The sequence below is a fragment of the Triticum aestivum genome, chromosome 5B, assembly GCF_018294505.1.
Source record: "Triticum aestivum cultivar Chinese Spring chromosome 5B, IWGSC CS RefSeq v2.1, whole genome shotgun sequence".
NCBI lineage: Eukaryota > Viridiplantae > Streptophyta > Magnoliopsida > Poales > Poaceae > Triticum > Triticum aestivum.
This window is the reverse complement of record NC_057807.1, coordinates 625,986,064-626,012,882: the sequence shown is the minus strand read 5'-3', so window position 1 is coordinate 626,012,882 and position 26,819 is coordinate 625,986,064. Positions and strand designations below refer to the sequence as shown.

At 49.6% G+C, this 26,819-nt stretch overlaps 2 protein-coding genes and 1 pseudogene across 2 annotated transcripts; 1 reads left to right on the top strand and 2 right to left on the bottom strand.

Annotated features, from left to right (window-relative positions):
- Positions 1-469: 469 nt before the first annotated feature.
- On the bottom strand, positions 470-3,143 carry LOC123115132 (uncharacterized; annotated as a pseudogene).
- Positions 3,144-10,569: 7,426 nt separating this feature from the next.
- On the top strand, positions 10,570-22,759 carry LOC123113730 (uncharacterized). Its single transcript, XM_044535039.1, has 15 exons — positions 10,570-10,943; positions 12,053-12,147; positions 12,244-12,357; positions 12,469-12,573; positions 12,659-12,730; positions 20,334-20,446; positions 20,531-20,662; positions 20,753-20,821; positions 20,935-21,022; positions 21,146-21,217; positions 21,298-21,398; positions 21,484-21,601; positions 21,687-21,746; positions 22,221-22,331; positions 22,409-22,759. Exons 1-15 carry the CDS (start codon positions 10,754-10,756, stop codon positions 22,517-22,519), a joined length of 1,551 nt encoding a protein of 516 aa, XP_044390974.1. The 5' UTR covers positions 10,570-10,753; the 3' UTR covers positions 22,520-22,759.
- A 386-nt stretch (positions 22,760-23,145) lies between these two features.
- LOC123113731 (succinate dehydrogenase assembly factor 2, mitochondrial) lies at positions 23,146-26,244 on the bottom strand. The gene is made up of 4 exons (XM_044535040.1): positions 25,923-26,244; positions 25,688-25,814; positions 23,678-23,746; positions 23,146-23,595 (listed from the first exon to the last, which is right to left on the bottom strand). The coding sequence occupies exons 1-4, from the start codon at positions 26,108-26,110 to the stop codon at positions 23,446-23,448; spliced, it is 534 nt and encodes a 177-aa protein (XP_044390975.1). The 5' UTR covers positions 26,111-26,244; the 3' UTR covers positions 23,146-23,445.
- Positions 26,245-26,819: the final 575 nt, after the last annotated feature.

Sequence of the window (26,819 nt, the reverse complement as noted above, 5' to 3'; positions counted from 1 at the left end):
TCAATTTTGAAACAAAAAACATAGATAAGAAATAATTTCACGTTGATCTATTCTAATGTGCTCAAAATAATTTCATCTGTTTGACTGGTCCATCATTTTGTTTCAGTGTGCATAAGATGGTAGTATTATGTTGCAGCAACGAAGAAATGCTACATTGGTAAAAAAAATCTTCGCGTTGATTCTATTCTAATGTGCTCAAAATAATTTCATCTGTTTTGTCCGTCTCCATCGTCCCTTCAAAGGAGAAACCTCCGCAAAAGTTTTCATAATTCAGACTACACCTGAGTCCCCGACAAGTTTCTGACCAGACTGGACAGATAGACCATTAATTACAGGGTAGCATAGGACCACCATTAGGTCAAGTTAAACAAAGCCAAAACAACTACCAACAGAACTGAACAACAGCAAAACGATTGCACGACCAAGCTTCGTCACAACCGGTTGTAGTGCTCAAGTTGACAGTGATCAATCACTTGTTGAAAAATTCGCTGGTGATGGTACATGCGCTGCCAAGATTGTAATCGGCAACCGTGCGCGAGTCTTTTAAGATATCTGCTACCGTAGACCAATTCATGACGAAAACCCTCAGGAATAGACGCCTTCTCCTTGATCCTGCCCTTGACGGTCGCAATGGTGTCGGACCTCGCAACCTCCACGGTTATTATCTGCCCCCGGGGGATCCTGGCAAAGATTCGCATATTCTGCATGGTGGACGACTGTGCCTCCACCCTACCGATGAACACTTCGGTCAGTGCATTCTTCGAAGTTAGCACGGCTCGCAGCAGTGCAACAGCCTGCAAGAATAACGGAAATCATTGGCAAAACCCCCAAACAAACTTCATTTACCCATTATTAGTTACTCCCCCATTCCATTTCAGTGTTAGATAAGTACATCCGTTTGCGCGACAAAATAATATGAAACGGAGGGAATATGTGCTAATTTGCAACCTAGATTACCTCCTGCTTCCCTACGGTAATGTCCGTCTGCAGTACCATAGCCTTGTTCCTCCCGGACCAATACTTCATCACAGACATGGCAGTTGCCTGATGTATAAGCAGATCATCGCCTACGATGTACTTTCGGTCCTCGACAATCTCAGGGTGGAAGCAATAGCGTGCTAGCTCTGGCATCGTGTCCTTCCGACACCGACAGTCAAGAGGTCGGCACCGATCGGACAAGATGCTCAAAATGTCAAACGGCATAATGCTTGGATCCAGTAACATCACACTAGGGAGGCCACCTGTGAAGCACCCAGCATTGGCGAGATCGGCAACGCTACTATAGAGATTTTCGAAGCACCTGCCAAGATGGCAAGTGCCAGCTCCTGTGTTCTTGATCACGCAGCTCACACGGTAAATCAAGAACGGAAATGTTAACGCTCACACGTATGGGCGTTGACCATCTCGTCCACACGCATCCATCACCATCCAGTACTATATGCACGAATCTTGACACAATGTGGCTGATTTTCTGTGCCATGTAGGACAAGGCGTGTGTGTGATGTGTGACATAGTTCGTGCACACATTCGTTTTACCACACGGAGAGGCCGGTGTGTGGGCGTTTAGCAGTTCACCCACACACCAATTTTCAGTCACACACAAGGGCTGGTGTGTGGGCGTTTGTCATCTCGCCCACACGTCCGCCTCCTCTCCCAAACCCAAGCTGCCAGTTGCCATGCGTTTTGCAGTGTACATCACAACTGCCTTAGTATGATTGCAAGCAGATGACAACTCTCTCTTTTTTACCCGAACATGTCAGTTGCCATATGTTTTGCATGGTACATGGCAAACTGCCCTAGCGTGCACGTAAGCAGATGGCAATTCTTTTTTTTTACATGGCAACTGCTCTAACGTGCTTGTGAGCACATAGCAACTCTCTCTTTTACCCGAACATGTTTTGTTGGCATGCCATTTTTTCAGTGCTACATGGCAACTGCCTAGTGTTAGTAGGTGGCAACTCTTAAAGTTTTGAAATCATGGCAACTGCAGTAGACCAGACCACACATGGTAACAGCTGTAGTTGTCCAAAAAATGGCAATCTGGAACTTTGACCTGAGATGGCAACTGCCTAGTGTTAGTAGGTGGCAACTCCTAAAGTTTTGAAATCATGGCAACTGCAGTAGACCAGACCACACATGGCAACAGTTGTAGTTGTCCAAAAAATGACAATCTAAAACTTTGACCTGAGATGGCAACTGCAGTTGAGCAGACATGGCAACTGTAGTTGTCCGACATGGCAACCGTAGTTCAGCGACATGGCAACTGCACTTAAACGAACATAGACGAGGGTCCGGCCCATGGCAACTGCGTGCGCGCTATAAAGTGTCACGTGGGGCGTGCGGGACCACGAGGTACGAGGCCTGACATACCGGACGTGTGGGCGTTATCTATTTCACCCACACGCACGCGTATAAGAGAGACCGGGAGAGGAAAAAAGACGTGTGGGCGCTAGTTGTTTTGCCCACACACAAGCGTGTGGGCTGGTCTTCTTAGGCACCACACAGAACATGTGGGCAGATCCCTTAACGCCCACACGTATGGCAGTTATCGGGACCCATCAAGAAACCCATGAGCAGGTCCACGAACTCACGGTTGCATTCAGCATACATCACCTTCTTTTTATAGGTGTCATAGAAAATCTTGATCTTGCTTTCTGGGAAAGAACCTGCGGAATCTTGATCAGATGGTGGAAGTTTCCGATTGATGCTCGGTTTCGCAGTAGCATGAGCAGCCTTGCCATCAGGTTCATTTGTTAGGAATGCATCACTGAGCACAGTATCTGATGAAAGGAAGGCCTTCAGCATGGATGAAACCTAAATCAAAATTAAGCCCAGATATTAGAAAAAAAATGGGGATTCTACTCCGATGGTAACAATTTCGAATATACTAGCAGTACTATACTGATGAAAATCGATCGTCTTACACTGAGCCAGCTGACGGTCACTTCGAGCTCCTCAAAGCCATGGGCGATTCCGTTAGAACCGAACGCCTGAGGCAGCGACTGTATGACTCTGGTAGATGCTGGCTTGATTGTCATGTCATCACTGATCACAAACCGTCCTGTGCCACGTAGAAACGTCTTTTTTCTGACCACTTGCTCGTGGTCGTAGACATGCAACACTCTGGCCATAACTAGGCAACACTTGCAAGACCCGTTAGGAGCTTTGTTGCAGTACTTGCTAGCTGACTTACAGTCCCTGACAATGAGATTTAATTTAATTGATGGGTAAATCAACCCCCCCCCCGGCGTCGTCTCCTCCGAGGCGACTCAGGGGCCAACCCTAGCCGCCACACTTTAGCCCCCCCCCCCCCCCCCCCCCCTCTCCCCCTCCCCCTCCTCCGCCGCCGCCAGAGGAGCTCCTCGGTGAGCCCGCGCGGCTCTGATGAAGGTGGCGGCGGGGATCTCGGCGGCTTCACCCTGTGTGGAGGGCCTTGGCTTCCGGGGCGGCGGCCCCGGACGGCGGCGCGCGACGTGGCCTGTGCGGCGGGTGGCGTCGGCGGGTGCAGGTGGGACACCTCCCTGGCCGTGAGGGCGGCGCGGAGGCGGCGGGCGACGGCTGCTGCGCCGACTCCTCGCCAGTCGTTTGCGCCCTGGAGAAGTGGCGTCTTCAACCTCGATCCACTCCGATTCGCGCGGATCTCAGCCTCTGGCGGCTCTGGTCGCTGGATCCCGTCGTCGGATGCGCGGATCTGGTGCTTGGGGGCGGATCCGGGGGAAACCCCTGGCCGGCGCGGCGGACACACCGAAGGTGACACCTTTGTGCATCGTTTACCTTGTTGGAGGCTTCGATGGGACTCCTCTTCCTCCCACCCCGTCCAAGAGCTCAGGTGAAAGCCTCAGGTCCCCTTTTTCTGGCGACAACGGCATTTTGGTGGCGTGTTCCTTCCTGAGGGTGTCGTCCGGGGATGGCTCGAGTGGTGGTGGAGATGGGTGTGGTTCGAGGGCGGCAAATGATGGCCTGATTTCATCAACGACATCCTTCTCTGGTCCAGATGCTATGATCCTGTGATGGTTCCTTATCTTTAGGTGTCCACCGCCCGCGACGGTACCCGTCGGACGCTACGGTTCTAGTTGTATTAGTGATGCTATATTAGTGATAATATTCGACGATGTACGGACACCAAGAGATGATGTACTTTTGCTTATAATTGAATGCATACTGATTTGAATGCTACTTTATTTTATGATTTGATTTTGCTTATTTTATGATTTGGTTTTGCTTATTGAATGCTCATATTGGAAAAGTTCTCCTTTATTCCCATGTGCTAGACAATTTGGTGTAATAATGCACTCGGGAATGAAAGGAGGAGCTACGTACCATCACCGATAGTCAACCTGTGATTAATAGTAATGATCTAGTTTAATATTTGAATTATGAACATAGGCCGGAAATGACGTACTCGGACGACGAAAATCGTCCGGGGGAGTGTGACTGGTGCCACGACGACCGAGGTATGTGCGACAGGTTCATTGAGCTGGACGAAGATCGGCGCTTCAGCATTAAGCTTGAGAAGACCTTCGATGTTCATATGGTATGCAACAACGACAATAGTTTTTTTCGTAATTAAGCATGACTTCAACTATTTTAACGTGTATTTTTCATCTTTTCCAATTCGACTAGCTTATCCCATGTTGTGCAAGACGCTATGTCTTGGAGAGGATGGGTTTTGAAGACCATGAAAGTATGGAAACCAAAAAAATTCTCCTAAGGACCCATCATGGTGTGGATTTTCAAGTAAAGTTGTACAATGCTGAGAGTGTAACCCATTTTGGTTGCAAAAATTGGGAAGCACTTTGCAAGATGTATGGTTTTGATGAGGGTATGCTTGTCACTATGGATCTTGGTGATCCTACAATCGAGCAAGACAGACCTTCGATTTGGGTCCTTGTGGATACACCTCCAATTCGTCCCCCATGTGAGCTTAACATAGTTAATTATTAAGTAATTTATATTGTTTATTTCAAAATAGTTGACATCTTATTTCCATTGACAGCTTATTTTCATTCTTCAAAGAATGTGCGGAAGATGGTAGACAAAACCCACTACATCGATGGCTCCGAATTAACTTATAGGGAGAAAAATCATCTGATCGCATTTTATACTGATCTTGAGAATTACAATGTCTACAATCAAACTCCTCAACATTATGGTCAATACGTGCCACTAGTGCACGTGTTGAACTACGGTAACTACCATGGAGATGCCCTGGTAAGATTTTTTACTATTACGACATATGTGTATCTTTTTGCACACTTCTAAAACTAGTACATCATTGCTAACTACGAAGTTATTACTATGTTTTTCAACAGATAATCCCGAATGATTGTGTGCCTCATCTGATGTATACGCACGGTAACCTTCATGTTTTGAACATACAACCAGGTCTTCCTACGAATCTGAACTGTCCATACCGGGTTTCTAAGAAGTGGAGACATGACAATCAAAGAATGGAAAAAATGTATGAACAATCGTAAGGAGCTTCTTGAAAGCAAAAGGCAGCGAAGCGTAAGAATTGGAGACAGGATGATCTCCATTCTTCATAATGGAGAGTCAAGGTCTATATTATTTTATGCTATTTTACCTTAAGGGTGTTTAGGTCCTACCTGATACTGATGATCATGTGATAAGAATAATTATGTAGGGTTGGGTTCGATGACTATGAGGATGATGATCGTATGACTTATTATTAATAACGAGTAGAAGTTGTATGATGATGCATGATTAGTAGGACTTGTTATTATATATGATGATGTATGATGCGAGCATGCATAAGTTATTATATCAGCGGGTGAAATGAATATAGCAGCAGCGTTGGTAAACCAAGGACGAAGATATAAGAGAGGACACTTCTCTCTATTAGCTAGCTAATAACAACCTAAAAATAACCCCCAAAACCCCTAAAGCAGCCACTTTTTCTTTAAAAAAAAGAAAAACATCGCCTTTTGATCCCGGTTGGTGCCACCAACCGGGACCAAAGGCCCCCCTGCCTGGGCTCAGCGCACCGGCCACGTGGAGGACCATCTGTCCCGGTTCGTGTTAGAACCGGGACTAAAGGGGGAAGGCATTAGTATCCTTTAGTCCCGGTTCACTAAAGTCCTTTACGAACCGGGACAAATGCCCTGTTTTCTACTAGTGTAAGTTGGTCTTACACATCTTTCACTAATAGAGTGGGACAAACTTTTCACACCCCTCTGTCATGCATGAATGGGCCACATGGACATCTGGGGGCAAATAATTCCAACATGTCCAACCATCTATTTGTTGCTTTTTGATCTGTGTGAATATGGGAATTGCATGGATGAACTCGGGTACATATGAACCCACTTTAAAAAACACATTTCTAAATGCTAAAAGAAATCTAAAAAAGGTTGCATGGGTACGTCTTTATGTTCTATGTGCGTGCAGAAAGTTTCGCGGAAAAATAACATTTTCTGTGGCCTGTGCCAAAAAGACAAAAAATTATGTCGTGAAACGCTATTTAAAAGCACGGATATTTGTATTTTTTGCGGAGGCAAACGAAAAAAGATATTTTTCTTTCACAAAACTTTGTGCCACACACACATTTGCGAACATGTATGCATAATTTTTTGACATATGAAAACATGCTTGAAATGTATTTTTTAAAAGTGGGTGCAGATGCCCCGGCGTTTAGGACGTGCCCACTTGTGTGAATGCCTCTTCCTTTTATCTCAAATGAAACAACATATAAACTTTAAAGTTTGCATGTCAACAAAACATTAGAACTATTAAGCACAGAAAAACTTTTGAATTTTTATTTACACATAAATACTATAAAACATATTTCTTAACAAAAAAATCATTTTGTATATATATTCCGGAACAAACAAACAAAAACTCTTTTCACACATTGCGGTTCCATTGTTTTGTTGATCTACAAAGTCTAGAGTCGATATGTTTTTTTCATTTAAGAGAAACTTCCATGTAAGTAAGTTAATATTTGAGTAGCACACATCTCAAAGCAGTATTGGACATATCTCAGATAAGGGGTGCAGTGCGCATGTGTTCAGAAAAACTTGTCTCATTTAAGAGCATAAGAATAATAGCAATTTTTCCTACGTTGGTTGTTTGGTTTGTAGGATTTAATCTTATATGATATTTTTAAAGAAATTCATTGTACTACGTTTTATAGGAAATTTTCATCCAAAAAACAGGAAAACGATTTGCTATAACGGATAGAGAAGGTAATATGTGGTGGGTGACCTCACTGACTTGTTTTGGTGATGAACTCGTTGAACCAACCTTCTTCGAAGAAGCCTCCCGGAGCGAGCACCACCGGCATCAACGGGTTGTCCTAGTATATACCGCTTCCACAGACCATGTCAGTACGGTCACGCCTTTGGCATACTCATCTTTTTTTGGCATACTCATCTTTGGCATACTACTCGGATGCGATCGAGGCTAAGATGTCTTTGTCACCGACCTCATTTCCTGCATGTTTTCAAGAAAATCTATCATCTACTGGAAATTACATCTCGGTTCAGGGTACTAAGAGAAATGAAGCAAGACACTAGAAGAACATACGTAGCTCCCACCCATAGACTCATAGCTTTTTTGGCAGTGTAACGGATGATTCATGTTGCATTGGTCATTCCCAGGCCCCTCCCATAGACCCATCCGCCAAAGGGCCACAACCACAGAGGGCAGTGTGGTCACCCACCACATACTATCCGGGGGGGAGGGGGGGAGGGGGGGGCATTGCCCCCAGCCCTTGAAAGAAGTGTGAAGTTAATTATTTTAGTCTTTGATGGGATTTTAATGTTCGTTATATGAACTGTCCATTGGATGGTGAAAAATGGATGATTTATATTAATTGGGAGCATCCTGAGATTTCTCTTCATGCATGGTTTTGGTTTTGAACTTGTAGTGCCACGCTCACGCCTTTGGCATACTCATCTTTTTTTTGGCATACTCATCTTTGGCGTAGTACTCGGATGCGATCGAGGCTAAGATGTCTTTGTCACCGGCCTCATTTCCTGCATGTTTTCAAGAAAATCTATCATCTACTGGAAATTACATCTCAGTTCAGGGTACTCAGAGAAATGAAGCAGACACTAGAGGAACATGCGTAGCTCCCACCCATAGATTCATAGCTTTTTTGGCAGTGTAACGGATGATTCATGTTGCATTGGTCATTCCCAGGCCCCTCCCATAGACCCATCCGCCAAAGGGCCACAACCACAGAGGGCATTTAGCTCGAACACAATCTTGGCACTACAAGTTCAAAACCAAAACCATGCATGAAGAGAAATCTCAGGATGCCCCCAATTAATATAAATCATCCATTTTTCACCATCCAATGGACAGTTCATATAACGAACATTAAGATCCCATCAAAGACTAAAAAAATCAACTTCACACTTCTTTCGAGGGACGGGGGCAATGCCCCCCTCCCTCCCGGATAGTATGTGGTGGGTGACCACACTGCCCATATCTGGACTGTTTTTGACGATGAACCCATCGAACCAGCCTTCTTTGAATTAGCCTCCTTGAGCGAGCACCAGCGGCTTCGATGAGCTGTCGCCTGGTATATATGTTTTCCACAGCATGGTCACGGTACCAGTCAACGACGATCGAGGCTCCAGTGCATTTGCCACCGACCTTATTTCCTACGCATTTTCAAGAAAGTTTGTCATCTCTAACTGAAATTCCATCTTGGGTTAGAGTACCAAGAGAAATGGACTAGACACTAGGAGAACATACCGAGCTCCCACCCATAGATTTCGTAGCCCTTTTTGGCGGTGTAACGGATGAGCCATGTTGCATTGGTCATTCTCAGTCCCCTCCCATAAACTCGTCCGCCAGAGGGCCACAACCACTGAGAGCGTTCAACTCGAACACAATCTTGATGATGCAAGTTCAGAACCAAAACCATTCTTGAAAGAGATCTTAGGGTGTTCCCAATCAATATAACCGCCCATTTTGCACCATCTAATCACAGTTCATATAACCAATATTAAGATCCCATTCAAGACCTTCAAAAAAGTTAACTTCACACTTCTTTCCAGGGCAAGGGCAATGCACCCCCCCCATACACATAGCACCACCACTGTTTTTCTTGGCTCCGCCCTCCTTCCATCCGAAAGTGACTGCTTCATAGCATGCGAATTGTGGTGGCGGGCTACATGGTTGCTGCTTGCCGGGGCTCAAAAAGGTTCGCACGACTATCCAACAACCGGATACCAAAGAAAAAGGTAATGATATGGTTTCTTTGAACGAAAGAGGGACGGTGTCATCTCGTCTCGTTGACCAGCAATCTCTACTCTGGTGTGGCCAACAAATATTAATGTGCCAACTACTTGGTGTGTGACAAAACTCATGTGGCTTCAAATTCAATAGACCAACCTCTCATGTCTTCAAATATCAATGTACCATCTACTTGGTGTGACCAACCTTTTGTAGCTTCATGATATGCCATATCTACCTGGAATGGTAAAAAAATTGTAAGCCTAAATGTACTTGGCATATGTACAACCTTTGTAGCATCAAGATGTATGAAATTGACTCGGTATGGTCAACAACTTGTAGCTTCTAGATAAATCTAGTTTACTTGGTATGGGGAGACTATAATTGTAGATCCAATATCAAAAGACAAAGGCTAGGGCTCACAAATATTTCCTATTTGATCTCCTGAGTAATATAGAATTATTGCTTAATTGACTGGGTGACTACGAGAGCAGTTGTACCTCCAACATACCAGGGATCGAACCCAAGGTTTGACGTCATGTGCATCCATTCAAACAGATTATTCTTGTAGTAGGAGACAACATTGCTGTTAACAGCGAGGCGGACAAGGTGACTCCTTGCTCCTAAGCTCGATGGATCTACTCTTCACTAGGTGCTATGTTAGTGAGTAAGTGTGCTTAGCTAATTTATACTTTTTGTTTCTTAATAAGTTAATAAAAATAGTAACGTTCTTGAGGAGATGATCATGAATTCGATTTGCATTCTTTCCAAGGATGAGAGCGCAAATTGTGAAGTTCTCCAGATGGCCCCAATAGACCATTCATGTTTGTGCCGCGAGTCGGAAAAGGCTCTCTCTTTCTCTAATGTCCTCGACGTCTCTGACCCTCTCACAACATATCTCAATCTCAATCCAATCAAAATCTTCCGACATTGAACCACTAGAATAAAGTTGCCCCATTGCAACGCACATGTATTTAAGCTACTAAGACTAGTAGCCGGCGATTGTTGTTCGTATTGAATTTGTTAATTCGCAGAATAATAAGCGTTTGTATATGTAATAACTTACGTGTGGTCAGTGGTGTGTTTGTGTATAAAGGTTGTTTATGTTGTGAGTAGTTTGACAGACCCTAATGTCGTGAATTCATCTCCGGGCAGGTCACCGGCTATGAAAGTGGTCACATGAGTGTGGGGAATTCATGTGAGGTGGGCATGATGATATATGAATGAAGGAGACGACGAGGTGGAAAATAGTCTAAAAATAGTTTGGAACGGCACTCCTGAAAACGAAAGTATAACGTTGTCGAGGGTCATGAATTCAATTTGCGTTCTATTGAAGGATGAGAGCACAAATTGTGAGGTTCTCGGGGTGGCCCTCCCAACAGACCGTTCGTGCTCGTGCCACGGTCGGAGAAGGCCCTCCCTTTCTCGAACGCCCTCGACGTCGCTGATCGCTTTGTTCCTTCTTGCCGCGCCCCGACGCCATTCCTTGCCTCGATCCCAAGCTTCGAACAATCCCGGTCGGCGCTGCTGCTATATAGCGTCGCTCATGTCGACCGCGCCAAAGGTGGAGGCGCTGGGGAGGCAGCCGGACGTGCCCGGGACGGCGGCGGCGGCGGCGGAGGCGATGGCCAAGGAGAAGAAGGACGGGGTGGTGAAGGAGGTGATACGGCTCGAGAGGGAGTCCGTCATCCCCATCCTCAAGCCCAAACTCGTCATGAAGCTCTCCTACCTCATCGGTATCGCCTCCCCCGCCCCGTTGATCCATCCGTCTCCGCTTTTTTCATTTCGGTTTCATTTCGTTTGATCGTCCGTTGGGCCTAGAGGCGTCGCATTTCTTGAAAACTGGGAGACCAGTCAGGTGTTTCTCTGAATGAATGTCTTGTGCAGTTCTAATTAATTGGGATGCACGGCTGGGCAATCCCTGACAGTTAGGGTTGAGAGTGCATGGTGGCTGGTTCACCAATTCAATCTCACGCATTCATTAGTTTATTATTATTAGACAGGAAGTACTTACCAATGGATCAGATATCAGATCTTTCCATTATTTTCTGCATCAGCTAATATGGGGTATCTGTGTGTGCACTGCAACATTTCAGTTAATTAGTCAATAAGTGTTTGCTAGTACATGGAAAAATTTAGACATCCAATGTATAATTCCTGATAGTTTAGAAGTGGGACTGTTTTATGTGCTTCCTACTTTTTCTTCGATAAAACCCAAAAGGTTGGCCTCTCTTTTTCTTTTTACTGTTCTCAGGAGTTTTGACTGTTTTCAGGTTTTATATGTCAGTTGGTCATATAAGCTTTTGACTGAACCAGGATATATTGTGGTTCTGTAATCTCTTTTGCAATCTAATATGACCTACTGAGTGCCACTTACAAAATCATTCGCGCAGATCTCTATCTCGAACGTTCTTGAATTGAATTGCATTTCAGTTACCGGGCGTAGAGGCCATAAACATTACCCTAAAATTGAAAGATTGGATTCTTAAAACAGTTCTACATTCCATTACCATAGAAAGGTTGGCCTCTCTTTTTCTTTTTACTGTTCTCAGGAGTTTTGACTGTTTTCAGGTTTTATATGTCAGTTGGTCATATAAGCTTTTGACTGAACCAGGATGTATTGTGGTTCTGTAATCTCTTTTGCAATCTAATATGACCTACTGAGTGCCACTTACAAAATCATTCGCGCAGATCTCTGTCTCGTACGTTCATGAGTCGAATTGCATTTCAGTTACCGGCCGGACGTAGAGGCCATAAACATTACCCTAAAACTGAAAGAAGGATTCTTAAAACAGTTCTACATTCCAGTAACTCGCGCATGTGCCTGATTTATTTTCCTCTTCAGAGCAAGATAAAGACCGTGCCGAGTTTATGAAGCTATGTAGGAGGGTGGAGTACACTATACGTGCTTGGTATCTCCTGCAATTTGAGGATCTAATGGTAGGCATGTTCAACTATTACCTTCTTTTATCATTCCATAACTGTCTCCGAGTTGGTAAAGTCTCTTGCAGCTGAATATTTTGTTCTGTGGTTCAGCAACTATACGCCCTATTCGATCCTGTTTCTGGTGAGAAGAGTTTGGAGCAGCAGAGCCTGACACGTGATGAAACTGAAACTCTTGAACTCAATTTCTTAACGTACCTTTTTCAGGTTGGATCACAACCCGTACCTTCCGATCCTAAATAAATGTGATTTGCCACATTTTATCTAGCCAATAACCAAAACTCCCACTGTTCCATGTATTTTTTTGGTCTTAAGTAGATAATGGACAAGAGCAACTTCAAGTTGTTGTCTGATGAAGAGAATGAAGTAGCTCATTCTGGTCAGTATCTTCTGAACCTACCGATCAAGGTTGACGAATCGAAGGTCAGAAGCTACTTTTATAATAGTCCCAAATCAGGATCAGAACGATTGCGCCTATCGATATTGACTGATTCATGAACAATTACAGGTCGACAAAACGTTGTTGAGCAGGTACTTTAAAGAGCACCCACATGATAACCTACCAGCATTTGCTGATAAGGTAACTTTACTGGGCACGTGCTGTATATTTACTTTCAAGAAAAAACCAACCATTTTATTCTGGTGGTTTGCCGAAAAAGGCTTTCGCCCCGCTTTATATATAAAGCAAATGCCCAAGCCAACATCCAACAAGGTTCAAGAACACACACGCACACACACGAAAGTTCCAGACAGATAAGTACGATAGGGTTAATGCTGAGGGCACAGCTCAACAAGCCCTAAAAGAGAAACAAAAAGGCACACACGCCGGGAGAGACATGGAGTCTAGTCTGGCTCCGAAGGTGGCGGGGGGAGCGGGGGCGCCAGGCGGAAGGCCATCGAACGAAGATCGTCGAGGAGGGTGCTGATGGCGTCCCGGTCCTGTGGGCGGCTAAGCGGCCGCCAGAGCTGCAAGTAACCACACAATTTAAAGATGGAGTCAGTAGCACGCCGAAGAGGCACCTTCTGGATGACTAGCTTATTGCGGACAGTCCATAGCGTCCAGGCAAGGATCCCCACGCAAAGCCATCTAATATGCCTGTAGCGAGGGGGAGATGCCTGAATTTCCGCGAGCAGGTCAGGGACGTTGGTGTTGCGCCACTGGCCCCCAACCGTTTCGCGGAAACAGGACCAAAGGAACTGTGCCGTGTAGCACGAGAAGAAGATGTGGTTGGTATCGTCTACCGTGCCACACATGGGGCACATCCCATCCCCAGGTCCATGGCGTTTAAGGACCTCCACGCCGGACGGGAGGCGGCCGCGGATCCATTGCCACAGGAAGATCCTGATCTTCAGGGGCAGGCGGATGTCCCAAATCAAACTGAAGGGCTCGGGGGCCGTCGATGGAGCGATAGCCGCGTATAGGGATCTTGTGGAGAAGCGGCCGGAGGTTTCCAGTCGCCAGGAGATGGCGTCCGGAGAGTCGGTAACGTCCATCGATAGGAGGGCGATGTCCTGAAGTAGGGTATCCCAAGCCGCAATCTCAAGGGGGCCGAAGGGGCAGTGGAAAGTGAGGCGCCCTAAGTCAATAAGGGCCGCCTCGACAGAGACCCGAGGGTTAACAACAATGTCGAAGAGGACTGGAAATCGGGCAGCTAGGGGGGTGTCTCCCAGCCATCTATCAAGCCAGAACAGGGTCGAGGACCCAGTACCCACCGAGATGGAAGTGCCAATGCGCAAAACAGGCAGCAGCTGGACGACGGCTTGCCAAAACTGGGAGCCGCCAGAGCGCTGACAAACTGCGAGAGGTTGTCCACGCAGGTACTTGTTCTGGATTATCGTGAGCCAGAGACCCCCATCTCCATTGGCAATGCGCCAGAGCCAACGTGTCAGGAGGGCAATGTTCATGCGCCGGGAGGACAAAATCCCAAGACCGCCCTGGTCCTTGGGTTTGCATATATCTGGCCATCTGACCATGTGATACTTCTGCTTATCCCCTTCGCCGGCCCAGTAGAATCTGGATTGGTATTTGGCAATCTCTTGGTGCAGGGTTTCATGGAGGCTATAGAAGCTCATTAGAAACCAAAGGAGGCTAGCAAGCGAAGAGTTGATAAGGATCACGCGGGCCGCCTTAGATAGCCAGCGCACTTTCCAAGGCTCAACGCGGTGTTGCATACGGGTCACCATGGGGCGAAGATCAGCCACGGTGAGGCACGAATCGCTAATGGGGATCCCCAGATAGGTCGTGGGGAAAGAACCCAGCCGACAGTTTAGTCGGTTAGCGATGGCCTGTGCTTCCTCCAAGGGGAACCCAAGGACCATCACTTCACTCTTATCGAAGTTAATGGTTAGGCCTGACATTTGTTGGAAGCACAGGAGGAGGAACTTCAGGTTAGTAATATCTAGTGCGGATCCCTCAACCATTATAATGGTATCATCCACATATTGTAGGAGGGAGACCCCTCCCCCTCCTACTAGGTGGGGAACTAAGCCGTGAATATGGCCAGCAGCCTTAGCCCTATCCAAGATGGATGCCAGGGCATCGACCACCATGTTGAACAAGAACGGTGAGAAGGGGTCACCCTGACGTACCCCACAGAGGGTGGGAAAGTAGGGTCCAATGTCCCCGTTGATGTTTACCGCGGTACGGCCACAGGAGACAAGCTGCATGACGCGGGTCACCCAACGATCGTCGAAGCCCTTGCGAAGCAGAACATCACGCAGGAATGGCCAGTGGACCGTGTCATAGGCCTTATGAAAGTCTAGCTTCAGAAAGACCGCGCGATGGCGTTTTACTCGGACCTCGTGTAGGACCTCGTGGAAAACTAACACGCCATCGAGAATGAATCGGCCTTGTATGAAGGCGGATTGATTCGGATGGGTGATTGTGTCAGCTAGAAGGGTCACCCTATTGGCGTACCCTTTGGCCAAGATCCGAAAGATCACGTTAATCACTGTGATTGGACGGAACTGGCGAATATCCGAGGCGCCCGGGACCTTGGGGATGAGGGTCACGATCCCATAATTGAGACGTCCAAGGTCCATTGAGCCCGTATAGAATTCTTCGAACAGAGCCATGACCTCCGGCTTGACGGTATCCCAGAACGTTTTAAAGAACGTCACGGGCAAACCATCCGGACCCGGGGCCGAGGAGGGGTTCATCCCCTTAATGGCAGCGAGGACCTCGGCCTCATCGAAGGGGGCCACTAATGCCGCGTTGGCCTCAGCCGAGACCAATTGCGCACCCGACCAAATGTCGGGGGCCAGACTAGCCCCACCCCGCGGGGTGGGGGTAAATAGGGCTTTATAGAAGCCGTCTACATGGGTACGGATGGCCGAGGGGAGAACGATAGGATTGTCGCCATCCCATAGGTAGTGGATGGAGTTACGACGACGCCGGCCGTTCGCCACCGCCTGAAAGTAGGCGGTGTTGGCATCTCCCCGAAGGACCCACCTCTGGGTGCCCCGAAGACGCCAGTAGGCTTCCTCGTCGGTGTAAATGGTGGATAGCTGGTCCTCCAGGTCGTAACGCAGCATCCACTCATCCGGGGAGATCCCGGTCGAGTCGGCGCGGGCGTCTAGGGCTTGGATAGCCAACAGGAGGGCCTTATTGCGCTCTCTAAGATCCCGGCCAAGGTTTGCCCCCCAGCCCTTCATGAATTGGCGGGCAAGCTTGGCGCAGAAATGCCACGAGTCGATGGCGGACATGGATCGATGGGGAGCAGAGCGGGCAAAATTCCAGCGGGCGACAACAGCCTCCCGGAAGCCGGTCTGATTGAGCCAGAAGGGTTCGAACCGGAATCGCGGCGCGGTGGGGGGCCGCTCGTCCGCGGTGGAGAGGAGGAGGGGGACATGGTCGGACCCGATCCGGGTGACAGCCCGGAGCGAAGCCAGGGGGCAGCGTAATTCCCATTCCGGGGAAACTAGGACACGGTCCAGCACGTATTGTGTCGGGACAATCTGTCGGTTCGTCCAGGTGAACCTGGCACCCGTCCGATCAAGTTCGTTGAGCCCCAGCTCCGCGATCCAATCGTTGAATAGTTGCATCCGAGGAAGGTTGATCCGGTCATTATTCTTCTCATCCGGGGATCGGATGAGATTAAAGTCTCCGCCCACTAGGACTGGGAGGAGGGAGTTGGAGATCTTCAGCCGCAACTCTGTTAGGAAGGCCGGGGAGCGGCGGTGGTCAGCCGGACCATAGACAATAATGACCTCCCATTTGAAATTTAGGGCGCGCTCGTAGATCTCCATACTAACGAAGAATTTGCCCCGGTCCATGCCACCCACCTCAAAGGTGGTATCCTTTACCCCTAAGAGGATGCCGCCAGAGTGGCCTGAGGTCCCGCTAGAAGGGAGCCAGTGCCAAGCGAAGAGGTGGGAGCTAAGGCGCTCAAGCTCCTAAAGGGCGAACTCGGTGCGCAAGGTTTCCTGGATGGCGATGATGTCAATGCGTTCGTCACGAATGTACTCTATGAGTTGGCGGCGACGGCCATCATGGCCGAAGCCGCGGATGTTCCAGAACAGGGCCCGCATCTAAGCCCCCATCGGGGGGCTGCTTGACCCCAGCACACGGGAAGCGCTTTGGGCGCGGAGGGCTGCAGTGCGCGAACGGGTGCATCCACGGACCAATCCGTCGGCCACCGGAGGGGCCAGGCCCGCGAGGGGGATGGGCGTCCCTTCGGGGGGCCGAAGCAGGCGGGCTCGGGTCTCGGCAAGCTTGCCGTCTAGGATCTCCTGGGCCCTAATGGCCGCGATCTGTTCTAAGGGGGGACCAACTTCCCCCCTAAAAACTATGGCCGAGTCATTGGCCACCTTAGCGAGGTGGCCAAGAGGAGCAGCCTCAAGAGCGGAGAATGAACAACCGGAGGAACTGAGAAGGTCGGAGTCCGCACCTGACTCGAGGTTCTGGACCGCCGCGCGGAGCTCCACGCGATCGGCGATGGACGGCGCCGGAGAGTCGGCCGGCCGTGCCGCCTCGAGGCGGGCGCTGCGGCGGGAGGACGTCACCGGCGTCGAGGTGGAGCGGGTCCGCCTGGCGTACGCCACCGTCGGAGGGGGGTGCGCGGAGGCCGGCGAGGAGACGTCCACAGCCACCGAGGCGGACGGGGAGGTCGGCGAGGGGAGGAGGCCGACGGAGGCCACCGACGGGGCGAGCGGGTCGGCGAGCTCCCGGTTGGCTCCGGCCGCGACCCCCGCGGGAGGAGGGGGCGAGGTAGGTGCAACGGGGACCTCGCATCCGCCTCCAGCAGTGGGGGCCGGGGAGGTCGGGGAGGTCAGGCCGGCGGGGGACGGAGGGTCCGGCCCCGGCGGCGAGTAGTGACGAGCGGCGATGGTGTAGGGGGAGCGAGGCGACGATGGAGGGGCAACGAGAAGCCCCACACTGGAGATGTCACTGGCCGACTCCAACGGAGACAGAGAGGGCCTGGCCGTTGGGGTGTCCAAGCGGAGGGCCACCACGAGGTCCGCGGCCGACACTCGAGTGCGCCCCGCCCCGGAGCCACCACGACCCGCTGGTGGGTTGGATAGCTCGCGGTAGGGGGAGCGGGAGTGCTCCGAGCCGTCCTCATCCTCTCCTGGGTCGTCGAGGCGGAAGTGGCGTGAGCGTCGGCGGTGGGAGTCGTCGGCATCAGCTGGGCCACCCCCCAGGCGGCTATCATCCGAGAAGCAGGGGCGGCCGACGTGGTTCGGGTGCTCGGGGCAAATCTTGAGGTCGAAGCCGTCGTCGTTGAAGAAGACACGGATCGTGACGTGGAGCTTGGAGGAGTCCAGGCATTTCACCTTGACCCGGACCTCCTCCTCCTTGCGTAAGGAGAGCTCGTCGACCACCACCACCTTGCCAAGAATCTTTGACATGCTGCGGATGACTCGCTCAGACCGGGCCACATCTGGCAGGCCGGAGATGAGGAGCCACGCAGTGTCCAGGACAGCGACGGCCTTGGGATCCCAACGCGGCTCAGAAATGTTCACCACAATGTCGTTGAGGGCCAGGGTGATGTTGTTGCTGCGGGTACAGAATCCCATACTCATGGCGTCGGGGAAGATCACCGAGAAGGCGCTGGAGGCGGTGGGGGTCACCTGCCAGTCCCACGTGCATCTGCACAAGTGGTTGAGCTCAGCCTCAAGCAGCACCGGGGTGGCGACGGCCTCGCCCACGACCGTCACGATCGCCATCAGCGAGGGGGAGGGAGGGGGGATCTCTGGCACCTCGATGTGGAAGAAGGCCATGTCCTCGATGCCGTGGCCATACATCATGATCTCCTCCGTCACCGGGCGATCCGGACAGAGAATCGCTGGATGCCCGGAATCCTTGCACAGGTAGCACGTCGGGGGATTGGGGCAAGCCACCTGAAAGTGGCCGGTCAGGCCACAGTTGAAGCACGGGGGGCGTCGGGAGGGCCATTGGAGCCCGGAAGGGGAGCTGCGGCGGCGGTGGATGCGGCAGCCTGAGGGCACGGGGGGGGGGGCTTCTTCTTCTTCTTGGGTCCCTGGCGCCCCCGGTTGCCATTACCGCCGTTAGACGGCGGGAACGCAGCCTAGGTGTGGGGCGGTTGGTAGCGCCGGGTGGTCTGCGAGTTGTTGGAGTTGGCGACGAGCAGGGAACGGGGCGGGGAGCGGGACCGGTCCCGGCGATGTGTCGGCGACGGGGACCGCCGACGCGAGGCCGACCGTGTCTCCCCGGCCGGCGACCGCCCACGATCCCGGGACTCCGCCCTAGGGGAGGAGCGGCGGGCCGGGGACCGCGAGCGACGGTCGCCGCGGACCGGCGAGCGGTGCGAGGGGCGGGGGGAGGGGCGGCGAGACTCGCGCGTCGGGGAGCGCCGAGCCGGCCGGGAGGCGAGCTGCTGCCTCAGATCGTCTTCGCGGCATTGGCCATCGGGGGAGGGACGGGGAGGGTCGCGGCGGTCATCCGCCCGACGCTTGGGGCGCCCCGCTTCATCCCCCCATTCCCGAGTCATGGGTGGTGAGGGGGGGAAGCGGGCGGGAGGAGGACGGCGGGGCCGGCGAGGAGGGGTCGGGACGGGACGGCAGAGACCGGGGCGAGGCAGGGGGCTGGCGGCGCGGGAGGGGGGAGGAGTGGGGGGCGTGGGAACCCTACGGGCGGCCAAATGGAACGCCTGAATGGGCCCTCGGTCGCCAGGGGGCGAGCTTGGGCCAGGCGGGATAGATCCAGCCGGCCTAGCCGGTCCACCCCAGCCGCCGAGGCCGGTTTCCCATGGGCCGAACCCGCACCCACCATCCTGAGGGGGGGGGCTGCAACCAGGCCCGTGGGCCGGCCCAGGATCACAGCGGCCCGGTACGACCGTCCCGGGGTGACCAAGCGGAGCGCTAGGGTTTCCCCGAGCACCGCCACGGTGGCCGCCGGCGGGGGCGAACGGGGGCGGCGAGGGGAAGGCGGGGCGGAGGGGCGGCCATGAGGTTGGGGCCCGGTAGACCTACGGGAGGGGAAGAAGGGCCGGAAGGGGGTCCGACGAGGGAGGACCGGCGCGAGCTCGGGCGGGGATGTCGGAGTCGGACCGGCCGAGGCAGAGGAGGGCGGAGCAGAGGAGGGCACGGCCATGATCGGGGGTTTCCAGGAGGCTAGAGTCGGGCCCCGGTCAGCGCGGCCGGCAACACCCCAGCTGCCAGCGCGACGCCGCCGGGGGGGCAACCCCGACCCAAAGGCTGCGCCTTGCATCCCCCGTGCAGGGGAGGTGGCAGGAGGAAGACGACGGCGCCGTCCCGACCCACGGGCGACCGAACTCCCACCCCTGGGAGTAAGGCCGCCGGCGAGGTCAGGTGGCGGCCGCGGCGGGGCCTTGGGGGGAACCCGATCCCGGCACACGACAGGGCGGCCAGCGGCAACGTCGGCCCACAGTAGCCGCGGAGAGCCAGAGGAAGGGGCCGGCGAGGGGACGGGGGAGGCGGACGCCGGCGGGGGGGGGGGGGGGGGGCTCGAGGGCGGGGACGGGGGAGGGGGCGGCGGCCGGGCTGCCGCAGCGCCCGCTTCGCCAGTCGCCAGAGCCATCTCTCCGCCCAAAACCTCTTCCTCCCTTGCTTCCCTTCATTCTGGTGGTTTCGTTAGCTTCTGTTTAATATCCATACCTCACCGACATGTAAAAGTTTGTTTTGATGTTAAAAAGCATTTCCCCGGTTCTTTATAACCATTCTTGTATAGGAGTGCTGATCTCATCAACCATACATTGTAGTATATTGTCTTCCGGCGAGGCATTGGAATCGACCAAACTACCGATTATTTCTTTATGGAGAAAGTTGATGTGATCATATCTCGAGCCTGGAGATTCTTGCTAAGAGTCACAATGTATGATAGCTTGATCCAGAATCAGCATGTTTTTTCCTTCTAAGCTGGACTTATCATTTAATATGACAATTCTATTTCAAATAGGATTGAGAAATTGTTCTCTAGGAAGCGGCATCTGAAGCCAAAGAAAGACACAAAGAAGACTGACGAAGTCAATGACGAAGGGCCAGCAGACCTCTTTGTTGAGCGCATACGCCTTGAAAAAATGGAGCTGAGGTAGTAGATTAGGACTCTCCTTGACAGTAAAAAATTTAGACTAAAGTTGAACTCTCGCTATCAATTGAGTGTTTCTCCTTCTTACGGCAGCATAAGGAATCTGCTAAGAAAGATGACAATTCAGGAGCCTACATTCGAAAGGATAATCGTGGTATATAGGTAATTCCCTCTGAACATCCTTCCCTTATATGCTTAAAAATGAAGCAATATCTTATCTTCAGTGTTGACATATTGATGCAATTGCTTATTGTGCTGTGACCGTAATATCACAGGAGGGCTAGCAAAGAAACTAAGAAAGACCGAGGAATATTTGTAAAGCATTTCAAGAATATTCCAATGGCTGACATGGAGTTAGTTCTGGTAATATGATTTACCATATAAGCCATTCATATGTGTTTGTGTGTTCTTCACATACTATTTATTTTGGTAGGTTCTAGTTATTTCCTCTCTGACATATCTGGCCCCATTATATATATGTTGTAGCCAGAGAAGAAGAACCCTAGTCTAACACCAATGGATTGGGTCTTGTTCCTTATTTCCGCGGTGCTTGGTTTGGTATGTCTCTGGTGCTTTAGATACCAAACATTCTACTGAGTTTCTCTTTGATGACCATATCAATTGCCTTTTCTTTTCAGGTCACTCTAGTAGGTTCTCTAGAAATGCCAAAGGCTGATATATGGGTTGTGACGGCCATAGTTTCTGCTTTGGTTGGATACTGTGCGAAGATCTACTTCACGTAACAGATTTAAACTTACTTCTTATTTTACCAATGTGGTGAATTTCTGGGCTGATATGTGATAAATTTGTCTTCTGTCAAATAGATTTCAGGCAAACATGGTGACTTACCAAAATTTAATCACAAAATCGATGTATGACAAGCAGCTTGACAGTGGGAAAGGAACACTTCTACACTTATGTGACGATGTGATCCAGCAAGAAGTATTAATCGATCCCCGAGCACATCTCTTTGTTGTGTGTTACATGTCTTGTATGCGGTGCTGACATATCACAAACTCCTCGACAGGTTAAAGAGGTCATTGTTTCTTATTACATTCTGATGGAGCAAGGAAAATCAACTATACAGGTAAGTGTGTCTACATGATGCTAATTCCTATGTCATACTTATTTCATTCATATACAGTTTTCCCTAGTTTCCTCCTTTGACACCAATGTTCTTGAGAATCTTCTGATGTGCTCAGTGGATATTATCCTGATGCAGCCTAATTTTCCTATAGATGCATCTCGGTTTCATCTGATTTAAACTTGCAGAAACTAAGTTACCTGAATACTCAGTTAGTCAGCATCACTTATTTTTCATTGTGTACATTCTTGTTTTCATCAATATGGGAGAGAAGAACAGCCTCGCACACAAGCTACTGAATGTCTCACATCTGATTAAAATGCACATGTTTACAGTACAGGTGTTCTTATCAAGGAAAATATTCCCTTGTAGGACCATGCTATACGGTTTTTCCTTGATTGTATCATATATGGAGATTTTGCACAAAGATGACATGCTATTTGTGCTCTTGACATATGAATTAGCTGATCTTTGCAGGACCTCGATTCACGTTGCGAACAGCTCATCAAGGAAGAGTTTGGCGTGGAGTGCAATTTCGACGTCGTTGATGCTGTGAAGAAACTAGAAAAGCTTGGAATTGTGTCCCGGGTAAGATTGCCAAAAGCTACTCTATGGAAACTTCAAAGTTCGAAGTTCCTGATTCTTTCAATAAACTTCTCTACCAGGACTCGATCGGGAGGATCATGTGCGTTCCGCTGAAGCGCGCAAATGAGATCATAGGAACTACGACCGAGGAAATGGTGATGCGTGCCCAGCAAGCACCGGCTGGTCCGTAGGCTCTGCGTCTCTGTGGAGTGGCAGAGACAGTGACATCTTCTCCAAGAATTTCGCACATTCCGTGAATCCAGAGAGACAGTTTCTCTTGAAGTAATTTCCTCATGTACCAAAAATAATCTGAAAGTTGCATCATCTTATTCTTTCATTTGATCTTTATTCTTTTGCAATATATGAGTGATCGCTATGAGATTTCATTTTGTTTTTCTGTATAAGAGTTGAATAAACGATCTGTACATGAAGATCTGAAGTATTTGTATTGCAATGCTTGATGTATGATGTATCTATTCTACATTAGTTAACTTTGGCATAATATATGATCGAAGGATCAAAGATGTCAAGAGGATGGAGGGGGTGTAGGCGACTAAAATTTTAATATATGAGCATACAAGCAAACAATCCAGGAGTATTTTTTTTAGCAAATTTAGGGATGCAGATAAATTAAGTTCTGTAAATATACAACTAGGGTTCGACACCTTGTAATATACGAGCATACAAGAAAGCAATAGATACTCTGCAACCTTTGCTCTTGGGACTAATCTGATTTCAAACTTAACGGTCACATTAATCTCTTAATTGCTCATCATCAATACCAAAATCTACTTAGGGGCCTAAAAAGTACCTTCGGTGATATTAAATAACACATACATCACAGTTACTGAATTTAGTGAAAATGCGCCAGTGATTTGTGCATACATAGTTAACTCCGATCTGGAACAAGGAGATACATTTGGCTGCACATTACCACTACAGTCAGACACGTTTCCCTCAACGGGAACAAGTGAAACCTTATTACTAGCACAAATCAAATGACAATACAAATCATAGCGCATCACTAACCATGACTTGCTTTATTTACACAAGCATCATACACACCGAGGATAACAAGCTGAGTTTTAAGACTGCGATAATGGTTTCAAGCACCTTATCACTGGTTTCCATACTTGGGTCCATCCAGACCCCTCTTGTCCTTGTCATCCCACCCTCTCACCCAAGGCTGGCCAGGCGCTGACCGGGTCTCTGGGGAAGAGTGCTTGCTCAGGTTATCCGTGACCTTCGACTTAATGGCAGCAAATACCTATTTGGGCACAATTCGTTTAGTATAGAAGCAATGAAAATATTAGAGGGGCAGAAGAATAGTTATTTGTGGTATGACATACAGGATTAGAGTTTACAGTCTCTGGCGGTTGCTCTTGACCAGTAAGCCATTTCCACAAGTCTGGGTTCTCCTGAAGAATCAAACGGTCGTAGATTAGACACTGCAATCTGCACAAACAATATACAAGAAGCGAAGTGATCCCTTAATGACCATGAGAGTTGGCAACCGGAGGTTGAATGTCATTGGGTCATGGCAGTTACTTTCCAAGTGTATAGATACTAAAAACATCTCTTCCGGTTTTGATGCTACTGACTGTCAATGTTTTTTCCAAGCGAAGGGCTGTCATAATGTATAGAAGTAGCACCAAAGACCAACTGGTAAGAAACTTAATCTACACAATAGAGAGTTCCCAAAAAAAGAGCTGGGAAGGTTTACTGTCCCACATCTAGGGGAATATCTTACAGTGCTACAAACTGTAATTGCACCAAGATTCTAATGTCAACACTAGCGGTGATCACCAAATAACTAAAGGGAATATGAACAAGACAATACAAAAACTTGGCCTCGAAAAAATACCTTGATTCTACCATACCAAACTAGATATTTTGAGTAGCATGCTCAGTTCACTTTGAGCTGACGATTCAACATAAGTGATGGACAAGTCTAACACCGCCGGGTTATGCAGAGGTTTACTTGGGTTCATGAATTATTAAAGCAGCAGGCAGCAAAGGACTGCCATAATGTATAGAAGTAGCACTAAAGATCAACTGGTAACAAACATAATCTACACACTAGAGAGTTCTGAAAGAAAATTATATATGAGCTGGGAAGGAAAAATTACTGTACCATCTGGAAGAATATCTTACGGTGCTACAAACTACTCCCTCCGTTCCTAAATAATTGTCTTTCTAGAGATTTCAACAAGTGACTACATACGGAGGAAAATGAGTGAATCTACACTCTAAAACATGTCTACATACATCCGTATGTTGTAGTCCATTTGAGATGGCTAGAAAGACAATTATTTGGGAACGGAGGGAGTAGAATTGTAGCCAAGATTCTAATGTCAACTCTAACTGTGATCACCAAATATCTAAAGGGGGTATGAACAATACCATGCAAAAAATTGGTCTATAAAATAAAACTTGATGGGGGGTGAAATTGGTACTTCCTCCACCCCAACTTGGTCTCACTTTTTGTGATTTAACTTTGACCATCAATTAGACCAATAATATATGAGTAATGTGCCATACAAATTATATCACTGGAAAAAAATTCTAGTACAAATTTAACGGTAGTATTTTTGTGGCACATAATCGATGTTTCATTGGTCAAAGTTGAACACTGAAATGTGTGGGCGCCATGTGTGAATTAGGACAGAGGGACTATCTGATTATGTTGATCATCAAGAAACTAATTCGTGCAGACACAGACAGGGCAGATACCGCACCAAACTAGATATTTTGTGTAGCAGCTAGCAACACTCTGTTCACGTTCAGCTGGTGATTCTACATACTGTTATCATAAGAGATGGGCAAATCTAACACGACTAGGTTATGCAATGGTTTACAACAAAATCAGATAGGTAGCACTATAGAGGAACAACATTGTTAACACGCATGTGCTTTCGAGGAAGACTGGCTGGAACATAGGTAAGATCTCTGACACTAAACCCTGAACATGAGATGTGACATAAGTGTTTGTCTAGTCAATTCTTGCGAAGCCACTAATCTGATACTTGCAGCATGCCCCCACATAACACTGATTATTCCCATTAACAAATTTTAACCAGCACATTACAGATAAACCGGCGGGGGGTGGTTCGGGACCAATTTAACTGGGTCAAGCGTAACAGAAACAGGCTGAAGTCATAAATCCAGGACAAAGAAACAGTATGTTCTTAGCATTGCACTGCACTGGATAGAGATTATTCAGAAACCAAGGATATCCCTGCTAGCTGCATTTTTTAGTCTGAAGTATGTCACAGATACCATCGTAAGACAGAAAAGCAATGAGATGACGAGGTAGATGAGTAAAGAGGGGAGGGATAGGGCAGGGCGGGGTAGCTCACGAGGTCGAGGATCTGAAGCAGGGAGCGGATGTTGGCCTCGTCCATGGAGCGGACGTGCTGCTCCACCCAGGTCCCGAGCACCAGGTCCAGCTCCAGGAAGCCCCTCTGCTTGCTCCTGTACATCAGACTGCACGCACGCACGCGGGTATACGAGGACGTACGCGGCCTCCCAGTCAGCAAACGTACTTGGCGGCCCAGAGGCTGAAGACTCGAAGGAGCGATTTGGGAAACGCACCTGTTGACGAGGCGGCGGCGGCTCTCGTCGTTGGAGAGGTCGATGGCGGTGCCGGCGGTGTTCTGCTGGGTGGAGGCGGTGACGGAGAGGAGACGGCTGGAGGCCGCGGGGAGGAGGGCGCGCGAGGAAGCTGGAGAGGGGAGGGCGCGGCGGAGCTGGAGCGCCCGGCGGAGGAGCGTAGCCGCCATGGCAACCGCGGGGGAGGGGGAGGAAGGGAGGGGATCGCGAAGCGGGGAGGGAGCGGCGTGGCTGGCTGGTGGGCCGTGTCGCCTCTTCACAAGTCGGGCTCTCGGTTGGTGACTTTTGGGTTCGTGATGGTGCGCGGTGCGGCGTGGCGGCGTTCTGGGCCAGACGACGACAAAGCCAGGCGGTGCGGTGCGGCGCGGCAACGGGGCCACGTCGACACCGATACGATTCCAGCGCCGTGGGCGGAGCCGCGTGCGCAGGGGCCGCAACGAGGTCATCGCTCACGGACTGCATGCACAACAGTCTGCCCCATTTTACACAAAAAAAAAAACTGTCTGCCCCATTTCAAACCGGCGTTGAATAAAATTCATGCGAATCTGACAATGTTTGTTAAATTTTGAAATATATTGCCCTCGAAAGGATGAGATTTAATGAAGTTCATCAGGCGAAATTTAACTAAAATATGAGGTATCGGACGGTGACCTCATACGTGTGGCAGCCCTGGCCGGCGTCACCTCTGTCATTGTCATCGTCGTCGTCCTTCCAATGACCGAAGGGCTCGTACGGGGTCACGACAGTCCTGATCCGCCGCCGCCTGGAGCTCGCGGCGCAGCCGATTGGCTGCCCCCGCCGCCTAGCACAAGCGCTCAGCACAATAGTGACGACGGTCGTCCATGAAAGCCGCTCCGGCACGCCCGACCCTGCCCTTTG